The sequence below is a fragment of the Vitis vinifera genome, chromosome 12 (assembly GCF_030704535.1).
Source record: "Vitis vinifera cultivar Pinot Noir 40024 chromosome 12, ASM3070453v1".
In the NCBI taxonomy this organism is placed as follows: domain Eukaryota; kingdom Viridiplantae; phylum Streptophyta; class Magnoliopsida; order Vitales; family Vitaceae; genus Vitis; species Vitis vinifera.
In genome coordinates, this window is record NC_081816.1 from 8,660,182 (window position 1) to 8,675,084 (window position 14,903).

The 14,903-nt window shown below is 37.8% G+C and overlaps 3 protein-coding genes across 3 annotated transcripts; 1 reads left to right on the forward strand and 2 right to left on the reverse strand.

The window, feature by feature from the left end:
- Positions 1-347: 347 nt before the first annotated feature.
- LOC100264907 (uncharacterized) lies at positions 348-2,126 on the forward strand. The gene has a single exon (XM_002271279.5). It carries the CDS (start codon positions 505-507, stop codon positions 1,903-1,905), a length of 1,401 nt encoding a protein of 466 aa, XP_002271315.1. The 5' UTR covers positions 348-504; the 3' UTR covers positions 1,906-2,126.
- A 44-nt stretch (positions 2,127-2,170) lies between these two features.
- Positions 2,171-7,974, reverse strand: LOC100249308 (external alternative NAD(P)H-ubiquinone oxidoreductase B3, mitochondrial). The gene is made up of 10 exons (XM_002274487.3): positions 7,502-7,974; positions 6,628-6,883; positions 5,452-5,658; positions 5,114-5,364; positions 4,747-4,966; positions 4,547-4,651; positions 4,120-4,386; positions 3,915-4,036; positions 2,562-2,681; positions 2,171-2,461 (listed from the first exon to the last, which is right to left on the reverse strand). The coding sequence occupies exons 1-10, from the start codon at positions 7,588-7,590 to the stop codon at positions 2,374-2,376; spliced, it is 1,725 nt and encodes a 574-aa protein (XP_002274523.1). The 5' UTR covers positions 7,591-7,974; the 3' UTR covers positions 2,171-2,373.
- A 111-nt stretch (positions 7,975-8,085) lies between these two features.
- LOC100254643 (external alternative NAD(P)H-ubiquinone oxidoreductase B1, mitochondrial) lies at positions 8,086-14,519 on the reverse strand. Its single transcript, XM_002274433.5, has 10 exons — positions 14,165-14,519; positions 12,346-12,622; positions 11,967-12,173; positions 11,377-11,627; positions 10,895-11,114; positions 10,547-10,651; positions 9,633-9,896; positions 9,404-9,525; positions 8,505-8,624; positions 8,086-8,405 (listed from the first exon to the last, which is right to left on the reverse strand). The coding sequence occupies exons 1-10, from the start codon at positions 14,242-14,244 to the stop codon at positions 8,318-8,320; spliced, it is 1,734 nt and encodes a 577-aa protein (XP_002274469.3). The 5' UTR covers positions 14,245-14,519; the 3' UTR covers positions 8,086-8,317.
- Between the last annotated feature and the right edge of the window lie 384 nt (positions 14,520-14,903).

Below are 14,903 nucleotides of genomic sequence, written 5' to 3' on the forward strand. Positions count from 1 at the left end.
TTTTTTTTTAAATATTGAAGAGTCTATTTGAATATGATATGATATGTCTGTAAATTATCTATAAACTAATCTAATAATACCCTTTAGCTCATCAAGATAGCACAACCACTTAGCTAATTACACTGATTTTAGCTTTCTTTGGGCTAATTGGAGACCAAAAACCGAGGAAAAGTGCGGGTGTCATCATAGTTATTGGGCCAGGCCCAGGTCTGAAATCTGCTCCCAACATCGTAGCGCGGCCCAGATATGATGCGCTCCAATCCGGACTTTAAACCCACGATTTTGTTGACCAAAAATTAACCTTTAAATCAAATCGGAGCGTCTGGAGGAGCCGTTTTAGCATCCAACGGCCAGGATTAAACCCAGATTCTAACGTCTCATTTTCCTGCTCAACGGTCGAAAAGAGAACTTCCCCAATTAAGGTTTTATCCAGCTTCTCTCGATCTCCTCCAAGAACCCTAACATCAATCATCTTTCCATCTCACGAATTCCACAGGAAGAAAAATGAGTTTTGTTGAAGATTCAGATCTCCAAATATGGAACAATGCCGCCTTCGACAGCGGGGATTTTGAAGACTCTTCTGGTATCAAAGCGCCTTGGACTCCTCTCAAGAACATATTCACTAATGTCTCTGAATCGATCGATTCTGATCAGGGAAAAGAGAATATCATCCCTGTGATTGTGAAGCAATCTGCTGTTTCTGTTAAATCTTCGGTACCCATGAATCCCCTTCAGGCCAAGAGCGCAACTGTGAAGTCCCAAGGGAAGTCGGTGAAGGTTCTTGAAGAGGAAGAAGTGAGAGATGAGGGAAAGATCGATGCGGAGATTGAGGAGATTAGGTTAGAGATTAGCAGATTGTCGTCGAGGCTCGATGAGCTTTGTCTCGAAAAGGTGAAAAGGAGTGCGAAAATGGTGGAGAAGCGTGGGAGAATTGTGGCCGCCAAGTTCATGGAGCAGAAACAGAGTGTGAAGGGGGGTGACGGAGTGAAGACTGAAGAATCTTCCAGTGTAAGAACAAAGGTTCATCGAAGAGGGGTTAGTCTGGGTCCATCGGAGATTGTCGCCGGAGTTCGCAGAGGTATGAGTCTTGGCCCGTCGGAGATTGCCGCCGGAGGCAGGCTCCGGCACCTGGGTAAGCCTGAAGTGACCCCTATCTCGACCCAGAGTCGCAGGAAATCTTGCTTTTGGAAGCTTGAAGATATCGATGAAGGGAAAGTGACAAAAGAAAGGGGAAAGAGCATGACTGTGAGTCCAAAAAATCGGAAAATCATTTCCAAGACTCAGGCTTCCAAACAAGCCGCGACCACCATAGCATCCAAAAGGCCTGTGAAGAAAGAACTGGGGTTTGTCTCATCAATTCAGCCAAAAAAGCTTTTCACGGACGGAGAGAAGTCAGCAAAGAAGCCATTAAAGAACGGCAGAGTCGTGGCAAGCCGGTACAGTCTGATAGGGAACCAGTCTACTGGGGGATGCTCCTCCTCATTGAGGAAGAGATCTTTACCAGAAAATGAAGACAACGGTAAGAGATGTGACAAGAGGCGCAACTCATCGCTGGAAAAACCTGGTGGAATTTTCCAGGAAAATGGAGAGAATTTGGATAAGGGGAGAGTGAAAAAGAAGTGGGAGATTCCAAGTGAGGTGGTGGTGGTTCACAAGAGCCTGGAGAATGATGAGTCTCCACCATCTCCACGATCAATCACAAAGATGCCCGATATACTTCCAATGATCAGGACTGACCGGTGTATTAACGAGAGTCCCCGAAATTCAGGGCCTGCAAAGAGGGTGGCTGAGTTGATTGGAAGAAAATCATACTTCTGCGCAGATGAAGATGGAGAGGATCATTCGGTTTCCCTGAGTTTGGATTTTGCAGAAGCCTGTATTGAAGAAAAAATAAGCTGCAAATAAGAGGTTTTTCCACCATTTTCTTTTCTGCAATCATTTGCAATTGATGTTGTGAGCTATAGCTTTGGTAATGTGGGGTAAAGCATTCTTTTGCTTCCTCGGAATTGGTTGTGTAAGCTTTCTTTGTTATGTGATAATGGAATAGAGCTTTTGGAACACTACTTCTTAAGCTAAAAAAAAACTGACATTGATGATCGAATCAAATCCAACTCTGTTCATCATGACTTTGCACTTAAAGGGGGGTGAGAAAGCAGAAGAGGCACATGAGTGATTTGTTAAATAAGAACTGAATAGATTGCAAGCATAATACAGTATACCAATGATGAACCCAAGATTCAGTTTGAATGAAAGAACATTATTGAATTAACAATTGTAAAATTATAGAATGTTGAATGAGAAGCGGGGGCAAAGTCTCAGTTGCTTTGTCTACTACAGAAGACATTTTCAGTGTTGTTTGCATTCTCAGCTGTCTCAGATTCTGCTTGAGTCCCTTCCAAAAATGAACCGCCGTCCCCAGTCAGATACCACCAATGCTCTTGTGCGCCAGCTGACTTGCTTGCTGGATGTGGAGACGACAATCAGAGAGAATGAGGGTATGCTAACAACAGTAAAATATAGACCAAATGCTTAAACCCCACAAAAACCTCACAAAAGATTACCTTGCATATACTGAATACCAGAGCCATTGGGTGCTTTGACCAATTGAAACCCAATCCCCAGGGAGTTGAGCTGCAGCTTGCTCACCTCCCAGTGGAGCAAACTGCCCAAGATGCTTGTACCTTGTTTACAGAAAAAACATCATAAGCTTAAGTCAAATAACAGGGAAATTAGTACCTCAATAATCCCAAGTGTTTTTAACTTAAAAAGAGGCCTATTTTCTTGGCATCTAACTGAAAGAAGTCTACAGATTTGAGCCATTATCCAACCTGAAGTCTGCATATATTCAGTCAATTCCAAAAATTGAAGAAACTTTGATATATCTTAGAACTAGTTTGATATCTGTCAATGACCAAAACAAAACAAAACATGGGGATTCACTCAAAATTTGGAAAATGCATTCAAAATGGTTAGTTCTGACATCATTTTCTCAGCAAACTTATCGATCAGGCTAAAAAGAGCTGTAGGGAAGGTCTCTAAAGGTTCCTCATATGGTCAGCTCAGAAAAGTCTCTAAGAGCTCCACTGATCAAAACCAGAGTTAACAAAGAGGTCTTTGCTTCTATAGAGGAGTGAATGAAGGTCAAATTGCAAGGATGGAAAGGTAAATTTCTTTCCCAAGAAGGTAAAATGACTCTAATCAAGTCAGTTAGAGCATATCCATAAACCACAAAGTTACCATTTTTTAATTGCACGATGCTCCAAAAAAAAAGATATTTTTGGTGATCAGTGCTCAATTTCTGAACAAGAAATTGGATAAGGCACTGAGCATATTGTAATACAACTACTTCTAATATAGAGAGGCCGCAATCGGAAGGAATTGAATAAGGCCTTTCAGACATATAAGCCGTGTTCAGGGGTCCAGGGTAAAAACAATACTAAGGGGTCCAAGGTAAAGACAACTAGGGGCCAGATGGGAACTAAGGGATCCAGGGTACTCCCTGGTACCAGGGGAAGTGGGTGCTCCCCCAACTTGTTTGAGTTACTAGATTAGACAAGGCCACTATTCCTGACTAGAGTCCGGAATAGAGTAAGGCCTTTACCGATTATAGAGTTCATTGTCAAAATACCACAAAATTACCATTCTTTTAATTGCACAATGCTAAAAAAAAAAAAAAAAGAAGATATTTTTGGTGATTGGTGCCCTATTTCTGAACAAGATATTGGATAAGGCACTGAGCATATTGTAACACAACTACTTTTAATATAGAGAGGCCCCAGTTCCTTCCTTACAGAAGGAAATGAATAAGGCCTTCCAGACAGATAAGCCTACAAGAAGTCATTTTTCAGGTTAATATTTCAACCAGGGAAGAAGAATTGAAAACAGGATTCCTGGGGAGAGACTTCAACTTGTACCTGAAAGGATGAAACCGATGGCGTCCTGTTCCCCTGAACCTGAGAGGACCTTCAGGATTCCTTTCACACTCTTCCATGCGATTGAAGCAGTTGGCAAGGTACTGGCCTTGTTGAGCAGCTACCTGAAAGAACACAGTGAAAGGAGGAAAGTATGAGAAGATTGCAGAAAGAGGCTATTGAGGAGGAATTACTTTTGAGTTTTTACCTGAGCTGTTGCAGGAAGATTTTTCATCTGGGAATCCACTTCAGAAAGAGCTGATGTGAACAACGCAATATCCAATTCAGTTCCCTGTTTTTCAGCTTGAGAACTCTTCAGTAAATCAGCAATGTTTCTCATCTGCCTCTTTTTCAAGTATAGCCCCACTTGAGGGTACCTCTCACAAATGTCATCAATTACTTCTTGGAAGTCTTTCAAATTTAGAGTTCCTGAATTATTCTTGTCTGCCTTGCTGAATATCACAGAAATGTCTTCCTAACAAATTGGTAAAAACAGGTGGGGGGAAACATATGAGCATGACTATTTTACAATAGCCTGTCATTGAATGCTAGAAAGATTACTTGAATATGAAATTTTTTGAACTGCAAGAAACTGATCAACCAAAAAAAAAAAAAAAAGATCAAACTGTGCCTACCATGACTTTTCGTTGATTAATTGTAGCACAGTCACCTAGAGCATATATGTTATTGCATCCCTCCACCCTCAACCATTCATCAGTTGCTAAAGCCCGCCTGTTAGTCTGTACTCAAACAAATAGAAATTTGTTCTATAAGCATAAGAGAGTAAAATGGAGAGGATAGCAATGAGATGGGGCATAGTTCTAGGGCAATCAACCTGGCCAATCTGATTCATGAAGTCCATTATGACAGGACGAGTACCAATACCAGTTGACCATACGACCATTCCAAATGGGATTTCTGAAACTTCCCCAGTTGATCTTTCCTTCGTAGAAATATGTTTATCATCTACTTTGATCACCATTGACCCTGTTTTCAGATGGATACCATCTCTCTGGAACTTCTCTTCAGCAAAAGCAGTAATTCTTTTGTCAAACCTGCAAGTCCAACCAACCAGGAAAGCATGAGAATTACAGTGGAAAATGAGGGAATAATGAGCATTACTCCATGATCAATTATACTAAGAACAAAAGAGAAAGCAGGGCCAGAAGCTTATCATCATGTCAATCCAAACATGGACTTACATGTTCAAGATATGATCGCCTGCCTCGAGGAGTGTTATCTTTGCAAGATTTTTTACACTAGGATACAGTTTAGCTAAGTCTTCAAGAACAAAATCATGAAGTTCTGCAGCGAACTCCACTCCTGTTGGGCCACCCCCAACAACCACGAAATGCAGGATCCTCTTCCTCTCTTCTTCACTAAGATTGGGAAGGCTTGCCCTCTCAAAGCAGTCGATCACAGTCCTACGAATCCTCTGAGCATCTTCCACTTCCTGAATCACAGTTTTATTATTCTGGGCACTGAAAATTTTCTTTAGTATTGATATGGGATCAGAGTGAGAGTAGTTTCTTTTTTTTACCTTCAAGAAATGGCAATTCTCTACCACACCAGGAGTGTTGAATGTGTTTGATCTAGCCCCCATGGCTATCACCAAGTAGTCATAATCTACAGAAAATTCCTCTTCCCCTCCTAAATTGGTGTCCTGGCCTGATCTACAATAAACTTTATTATTATCTGTATCAATCTTGTAGCATTCAGCTTCCTTGAATTCAATATTTATACCTTTCTGCAATTATTGGACAAGAGATGAAAGACATCAAAATAATCACTTGAAAATCATCCTTTGATGAACAGTCAATTTAAAACCAAGAAATATCAATGTTCAGTGCTGATTATATGATGAACATGGCTTCAAGTATGGATCATCATGCCTTTTGCAAGTGGGGCTTTGCCTTTTGTCATAAAAGCTTCCATGCCCTATGGTTGGTTCTTGGAAGATTTAGGCTATCTTTGATTCCCAGATAGTTTGAAAGAAAATGTGAGAGAAAGAAAATAAAGAGGAAAAAAAGAAAGAAAAAAAATAAAAAATAAATTTAAAAATAATAAATTATTTTTATATATTATTTTAATTCTTTTTTACGGATATAACTCTTTTATATATAAATTAAATAATTTAAAAATATACAAAATGTTTATTAATTTTAATTATATTTAATTTTCTTCCATATTTTCCATGGTAAAACCAAACATGAGAAAATCATTTTTTTTACCATTTTTTTTTTTTACTCTAATGTTTTAGGGAACCAAATATAGCCTTAAAAAAAAATGAGAAAGATAGAAAATAGAAGAAATAATAGAAAAGAAAAAGTAAAGGAAAAATAAAATAAAATAAAATAATTATTTTTATATTTTTTTTCAAATTCATTTTATATTTTTTCACTTATAAAATGATTAAATAATTTAAATATATATAAATTTCTAATTAATTTTAATTTGATTTGATTTTTATTTATTTTTTCACTTATTTTCTTTATTTGCTAATTATAACATGATATAATTATTTTTCTTAATATTCTTTTTCCTTTTCTAGTCATTCTCTAAACCAAACAAGCATATATATATATATATTAGAAAATCATTTTTGTTAATATTTTTTTTTCTTTGGATGGTACTTTCTTTCCGAAAACCAAACTTAACCTAAAGCTTCTATGAGGTAATATGTCAATGAATGCAAATTGGTTTGATGGCACTCTACCTTCCTGACAATGTTCCGAATAGGCTCCACAATGCTGCGAGCTTCCACCGTGCCACAGGTAACACTTGGCAGCAGAGGAGTAAATGCAAAATAGTTACGGGGCGACACCACCTGGACTTCGAAGGTGGAACTCTTCAAGTTCTTCAGGAAACTTGTGCCTGCCCACCCAGTTCCAAGGACCACCACTTTCTTCTTTGGTACTGAATCTGAGCCGGAGAATGGCCTCGTTTCTGCGAAAGCTAATAAGCCCCCACCGCTGCGGAGAAATGTTGGTAAAATCATATATAGGTTTGAGTCCTGACTCAGATTGGAAAAAGTAGTAGAATTGATGAAGAAAAACAATTTCGGAAAAAGAAAAAAGAACGAATTTTAAAATTGTTTTGAAGGATAAATCATACACATGACATGCATACAAACTTTTAAAAATAGTTTTTTTTTTTTTTTAAATTGTTTCCAACCTAAAGAAAAGAACAGTTCTTTTAATGTTTCCGGTGTATTCAAAATTACTTCAAAATAGTTTTAAAATTTTTAAAGCAAGAAAACTGTTTTTGAACGACATGGTCAAAGAGGCCACAAATAATTCTGTTCTATTTCAAACACTTCTTTTTGTCCCCTACAAAATAACACAAGCTAACAAAAACATTCAGAATTTTCTTGACGTTTTATAAAATTTCTCAGCAACCAAACGGATCAGAAAAGAGTCAAAAGACTAAGAGCCTAAAGCAAAAGACATTCATCATCAACATTATTTTCTCAACCCAAATCTAAACTTTGCCATCTGTTGCAAACAAATCTCTTCAACAATAAATCTCACAATCAAAATAATAATAACAATACGAAAAAAAAGAAAAAAAAAAAGAGAAAAAAGAAAAACCTGACTGTGCAGACAACCATCAACTTGGAGAGTGAAGGGTTGTCACGAAAAGCCTTGAAGGCTCTTTCAAAGATAGTAAACGTCCTCATTGCAAACCCTAGAAGGTAGAGTTTCGGACAGAGAGAAAGATGGAAGTAACAGTTTCTTTCCTACGTGAGTTTTGTAGTACCATTTATAAGGAAGAACTGACACGTAATGCACTTTCTATGCTTGATCTCATTGACTAGTTAAAACCCCGGTATTCTAGGACACGTGTCTTTCGCTCCAGACGGAGACCTCCTCCTTCGCAGGAATTTGCCGCGTGGTCATGCTTCTACACCACGAAGTCCTTAGATTGTATCTGGCCGTCGGATCGGGGTTCCAAAACGGAGAAGTCTCTGATTTGGACGGTTGGATTCTGTGGGGCCGTGTTAACTTTTTTGCCCTCTTTTCATTGGTTCAGATCCGATGATGAAGAGGTCTCACAGCCCAATATTGGCGCAATACTCACGGCCCAAGGCCCAATAGAGTTGATTACTGAAGCCCACCTGAATTTGAAAAGAGATGATAATATGATATGAAGGTCAACAGAAAGATTCTCACCATTTTGGAGCTCAATGGTATCCCTTTCAACTTTCATAGCTGATCATAAAATTCATATCAGAAATGGCATTACATCAGAACGAGAGTGCATTGTCCATTGCTTAAGTATTACAATATACCGAGTTTCCCAAAAAATAGACAACAACAGAAATTTACAGGAGAAGAAGGTGGAAGCATCACAATCAGAACAGCAGGTGAGCTTGATATGATAGTTTTCGCAATTGTTTTAGGCTTTTATATTCGGCTTGAATCCCTCCCGAAAATGAATCTCCTCGTCCAATCAGATACCACCAAGAATCTTGTGCGCCAGCTCACTTGCTTGCTGAAGAAAACAAAGAGAAGGATACCGAATTAGATAGACCGATGCAGGGATTCTTTACTTGTTAGTCACTGAATAGGAGAGAGGATTTTCATTTTTCACCTTGCATATACAGAATACCAGAGCCACTGGGTGCTGTGGCCGATGGATACCCAGTCTCCAGGGAGCTCTGCAGCTGCTTGCTCTCCTCCCAGAGGGGCAAATTGCCCCAAATGCTTGTACCTTGTGATCACAAGTTATCAGCAAGTCAAGGTCAAAAAGGGTAAAAATGAAGAAAAAAAAATTGCATGCAAAGATAGGGAGAAGCAGGAATGTTGATGCTATGGTAAATGTGTTGGTGATGGGCTATGGGTGCTTTATTTTCTGGGTCTTTAAGGCATTCTATAAAATGGCTTTCTTTTGTATGAAATATTGCAGATTATATGCTCTGATAAAATGTAAGAAAATGGAAAAGTAGAAAGCAGAACTAGTATATGAAGTGTAAGCCAAAGAGGTATAAAAATGTTCAAGCAATGATGATCAGTTTATGAAGCACACAGATATGAATGCTTTAGCGATTTAAAGATGTGAAGACCGACAAATTTTGACCATGTATGGACTTAAGGTTCACCTTTCTCCATTTCCAAATTATTCATATGATTCACCATCTTGTCCATCAGAAATGCCTGCTAGCAGGCAGAACTGGTGGGTGACTCGACCTTAAAGGCATGATACATTGGTCTGGAGCTAAACTGGGAGTGCAGCAAATTAGAAAATAGAGGCCTGCAACTCATGCAAAATAATTCATCTGTGGAGCAGTTAGGATGACTTGGCCATTCTGTTTTTTGGAAGGATGGCATTACATATATGGACTACAACATAAAGCTATAGGAATAAACAAGGTTTAGTCTTTGGTAGATTACCTAGGAAATTAGGCACATCATACAACACTGGATTAAATTACTGTAAAATGCTGCAGGTAATGGTAAAATAAGATGAGCAATGGAAAAGTTATGGCATACCGAAAGGGACGAAAATGATGACGGCCAGAATCTCTAAAACGTAAAGGCCCTTCTGGGGTCTCTTGGCATTGCTGCCTACGGCTAAAGCAACTAGAGAGGTATGCACCTTGTTGAGCAGCAACCTGTAGTGCCAAAAGATAACATGTAACCATTGTAATATTCTCCTAGACAGCACAAAGCTGGAAACCTATATAAATTCTCATTTCACCAGAGCATGAAATATAAATACCTGAGCGGTTGCAGGAAGGCTCTTCATCTGTGAATCCACATGACGAAGGGCAGACTTAAACCCTTCAATGTCCACTTCCTTTCTCTCATGGCCCTGCGGATCCTTCAACAGATCTTTCACATCATTCAGATGCTTGTTCTTCAAATATAGTTCCACTTGGGGATACCTTACGAGGATGTCGTCAATTACATCTTGGAATTCTTTAACAGTTAAGGTACCAGAATTATCTTTGTCGGCGGTCTTAAATATGGTCGAGATATCTTCCTAAAGACATGATTGTATTGAATAAATATATTAATGCTTATAAACAGAGCAATTAAATGCAAAATGGCATTTACAGATGGAAACTGATGTGACAACCAGATAACAGGACAAGAATATATTCCCACCAGTGTCAGATAAGCTTTCAACAGGTTACTCAGAAGAGTGTTTTCTGGCAGTAAAGAGTAAGGAAACTATTTTGTTTCTCAATGCAATCTGCTTCTTGGGGAGATTTGGTTCACTCTAACAAAATCAGTGATATACATTGAGCATTGGTTTTTTAAATAAAACACTTGCTGTTTTTCCTTGTTAAGGGAAATAGTAACATTAGGTTTGGTGTGATCCTTGTACTAACAATCTATCCACCTCCTACCAAAGAAAAAATCACAATTAGTTCAAAAACCACACGGGGATTAGAGATTAAATCAAGGAGAACATTTTATGACTCAATGCCAACCAGAGCAAGTCCTCCGAACCTCAATCAAAATACCCACACAAGGAACTTGATATTGTCAGTGAATACCAGGACAAGTTGGCTAAATCCGTGATGACTTCGGTATGTGGTATATATGTGGTAATGCACTGCACCTCAATAGATTTAGGCACTTCCAGCAAATTATAGAATAAAATCAACAGAAGAAGGCTTCACATACCATGACTCGACGTTGAGCTACAGCAGCACAATCACCAAGAGCATACACACCATCACATCCCTCTACTCGCAACCATTCATTAGTTGTTAGAACATGTCTTTTATTCTGCATACAGAGCAAAACCAAAATCATAATTGATTGAAAATACAAAATCCATCAGTAACTGATGGAAACCATTTATGTAATGTCAATCAACACAAAGTCAAAGCAAGTGCATAGAATTTATATTACTCTGCATATAAGACAGAAATCCATCATTATAGCTGATAAAAGAAATAATCATCAACAATGCAAATCATTTCAGTTTACTCAAGGTTAAGATAATAGGATAGAATTAATAAACCCAACCTGGCCAATTTGATCCATAAAGTCTCTCAAAACTGGGCGAGTGACAATACCAGTGGACCACACAACCATTCCATAAGGCACAGAACAAATTTCTCCCTTTGATTTCACCTTCACGGTCATTGCCTTATCGGAAACACCTGTAACCCGACATCCTGTTTGAACTTCGATACCATCTCTTCCAAACTTCCTTTCAGCAAATGAACTAATCCTCTCATCAAACCTACAGAAATATAAAATATAACATTTCCCAAGCTTTAAAGCATTGATGTTGCATTTGCATTTCTAGTACTGAGAAAGTATAACACCTAATGAAGCTTAGAGTCTTAAGACTTATTACTAAAGAAACCTCATCTTCCCATAAACAATACAGGATTGAAAATGACACTTTAAGAAAAGTAAATAGTTGCTAAGATACCATAGTACTCCATTCATACATGTCCATAAGAAATTGAAATAACTTGTGAATGCCATATATTCCTTACATGTTTAAGATATGATCTCCTGATTGGATCACTGTTATTTTCACAAGATCTTTAACCATAGGATATAGCTTGACTAAATCTTCTAGGATGAAGTCATGTAGTTCTGCAGCAAATTCAACACCAGTGGGACCCCCTCCAACAATAACAAAATGAAGGTTTCTCCTTCGCTCTTCATCAGTTAAGTCAGGAAGGACTGCCCTTTCAAAACAATCAATCACACTCCTTCGGATCTTCTGAGCATCCTCTATTTCCTGCATGAATAATCACAGTTTCTTATCAAAAAAATAACAATTAAAAATTAGGGGGAAAAAAAGGCAAATGCAGCACCTCATTAAAGAAAACTGATGGTAAATTGTTCATATAAATTGTTAAGATGCATTGGATTATGAAACTGATATGTTTACTTCATGAAAAAATAGAGTTTGCAAATTAAAAAAAAATAAAATTAAAGAAGTAAGAAAAGAAAGAAAGACTGATGCCCAAAGCCACGTAAGGGGTCTCAAGAACAAAAACAAGCATCTAGTCTATAACATCATGAATACGGTTTAATGCTGTAAAAGCTCCATTTTGAATGAAGCTGTAATATCCACCTTTAGAAAATGGCAGTGTTCGTTGACGCCAGGGGTGTTAAAAGTATTTACTTGTGCTCCCATTGCTATAACCAAGTAGTCATAGTCTACAAGAAATTCTTCATTGCCTACCAAGCTGTTGTCAATGACAGACCGACATCGAATTTTTTTGTTTGCAGCATCAATCTTAACACATTCCGCTTCCCAATATTGGATTTCTCCATTTCTCTGTCAGAAAAAAGGGAAAGCAAAACAAAAGATATTCTGGTAAGTGAGGTACATATATACTAAAGAGATTGTTATCAATCAAAACCAGGTATCATGGATTCCTGGCATAATGTTATCTCCTACAAGAGCATAAATGCTCTTTATTATTTTTAAGATATTGAGTCAGCTTTACCTTCTTTATAATGTTCCGAATTGGCTCTACAATGCTTCGTGCTTCAACTGTTCCACATGTGACACTAGGTAAAAGAGGAGTAAATGCAAAATAATTCCTGGGCGAAACCACTTTAACATCATATGATGAGATATCCAAATCTTTCAGAAAACTAGTGCCAGCCCATCCAGTTCCAAGCACCACCACTCTCTTCTTCTGGGGTTCCTTTTGCTTGATCTCAGCACTTTGTGCACCAGCATCTGTTTGTGATTCTGAGTATGCCACAAGACCACCACTACTGCAACAGTCCAGAAGAGAGGATAGATATGAAAAAAAAGTGGATGAGCTAGCTTGAGAGAAGAAGGCTAATTGGTCAAAGGGTTAGGAGCCATTTAAGGGTAAGTAGAAGGAACAAATAGAACCCTGAGCCGAGCACATGTAATATATGCCCCATTTTTCTTTTCAAGCCATCACAAATCACTGTTATCATCTTTTCAAGAACAGTGCAATGTCTGCTCAGACCCGAATCTCCGAAATTCTACTTTAAGAGGAAAATAACAAGGTCTTAGGTGGCTGGAAAAAAAAAATGGATTTTTCAGATGCATTTCCTTTTGCATGAAAACAAGGAAAAGATTCATTTTTTGAACAGTTTTGGAGAGTCATTTGCTTGCCTCTTTTTTATAACACCAAAACAGCATCTTAACATTTCTGAAAAATGATCAAATTTTCATCTTATCACACCTTCTGTGTTGTTTTCATTTCTTCTTCTATTCCCGGAAACAGGAAAATTTTCTCCATTCCCCTACAAAACAGGACCTAAAGTTTTCCGGAATACTGATCCTAACTGCGTCTAAGATCAACTCAGGAAACGTATTGTTTTCCTTTTGCAAAATCGAGAACAGTTGTGCATTGTCTCAAGAGTCTATCAGGAAAAGCACTTTAGGAAAAAGGGCATCAACTCAAAAGCTCAGAGAAAGTGAACTTCTAAAAAAAATAAAAAAGCTCAGATAAAGTGAACTTGATCAAGTGTAAGATGTTCATCATAAAACACACGTAAGTTTGATTGGTAGCATGAATAAGTTAACTCGGTAACCAAACATTCATAAAGGCAGAAGCTTTGATCCGCGCTATTCTAGGTAGGAATTGTCACAGTTCACAGCATTTAGATCAATAGATCACAAAACAATGGCCTAATTCTCAGTTTGATTGGCAAGAAAATGAAGGAAAAACGAAGGAACCGAAATGAAAGCTCAGAATCTCAGCTTCGTCGCAATAGAAACACTCCGATCTCACCGAATTTAACTGCCCACTCCTTTTAGAAATGAACTTAAAATAAAATAAAAAATAAAAAATCATAAGCTCTTACGCACTTTTCAAAACATATTAATTCCTTTCCATTTCTGAAAAAAAAAATGCGGAACTCATCACAGCAAACACATCAGAGAACGCAGCCAAACAGGCCCTCTGTAATACTGAAAACCTCAGTTTATCTTGGCTTTCATGCACTCTCCATAAGGAAAAAAAAAAAGTAAAAAAGCAATGAAATTAAAAAACGGAGAAGAAACTGAAACCTTCAAATTTTCAAGAAAAGTTCGGTCTATCTTCGCGAACGGAAACGCAATGAAATTAAAACGAAACGGAGACGAAACTGAATCTACAAATTTTCTTCAAAATCTCAATTTATCTTCACTATTGATGCAGTCTCCACAAGAAAGAAAACGAAAACACAATGAGACTAGGATGAAACAGAAAAGAAACTGCGTGCTTCAAATTCTGCTCGATTTTCCTTCATTTTCCCAGCAACCAAACGGAAATGAGGGTGACTGAGCAAGAAATGAACCTGATAGAGAGGATAACAAGAAGCTTAGAGCTGGAACCGAGAGCTCTGGAGGCTCCGGAGAAGAAGGAGAAAATCGTCATTTCACAGTGCTTCTGGCTTTGATGGGAGATCCCAGAGCAGGGAGCTCAAAGCCTGAAACAAAAGCTTTCGGTTGGACAAGCCCACAAGAACTGGGAAGATCCGGTGGACACCGTTTTAGGAGGATTAATTTCCACGTGGCGTTAGATTAGTGCCTTGTCTCCCTGTAAAGTCAATTGATTTTTTCACTACTCAAAATCAGCCTTTTGGACCGTCTCTGGCGACATTGGGAATCCTGTTTTTTTTGGACTAAATTCCACAACGAAGTGAATTGCACGCTAGATTTTTGTGAGCATACAATAATACCTTAGAAAATGTGTAGAAAATAGAAAATAGAAATTGTGGGGTGAATTTTTGCCATCCCTTTTTAGTATAATTTCCAATAGGAATGTGACATCAATTCTATTAAGAAATAACGCTTTTAGCATCATACCTAAACATATAAATTAAATTAAGAGTAATGAGTCATATAATTAAGACATGGAACATGCCACTAAAAACAAAGTAGAATAAAAATACTAAAATTATAAACATTGTACAAAAGAAATGACAAAGTTTGGGAGGTATGAAACCAATTAATAAACTAAATTAAAATTTAGACTTTGTTTGGTCATATGATTTAAAAACAATTTTTTGTTTTAAAAAATGTAAAACTGTTTTT

Bases quoted from the DNA above. Each gene is read 5' to 3' on its own strand.
- LOC100249308 (XM_002274487.3), bottom strand. From the start codon at position 7,590: ATGAGGACGTTTACTATCTTTGAAAGAGCCTTCAAGGCTTTTCGTGAC. The intron at 5,365-5,451 runs GTAAAAAAAAGA...ACTGTGATTCAG, and splicing joins AGAATTGCCATTTCTTGAAG to GAAGTGGAAGATGCTCAGAG. The intron at 2,682-3,914 runs GTACAAGTTGAA...TCTGTAAACAAG, and splicing joins CATCGGTTTCATCCTTTCAG to GTACAAGCATCTTGGGCAGT.
- LOC100254643 (XM_002274433.5), bottom strand. From the start codon at position 14,244: ATGACGATTTTCTCCTTCTTCTCCGGAGCCTCCAGAGCTCTCGGTTCC. The intron at 9,526-9,632 runs GTATTTATATTT...TTGGCACTACAG, and splicing joins GCCTTCCTGCAACCGCTCAG to GTTGCTGCTCAACAAGGTGC. The intron at 8,406-8,504 runs GTGAAAAATGAA...TGTTTTCTTCAG, and splicing joins TGGTATTCTGTATATGCAAG to CAAGCAAGTGAGCTGGCGCA.
- LOC100264907 (XM_002271279.5), top strand. From the start codon at position 505: ATGAGTTTTGTTGAAGATTCAGATCTCCAAATATGGAACAATGCCGCC.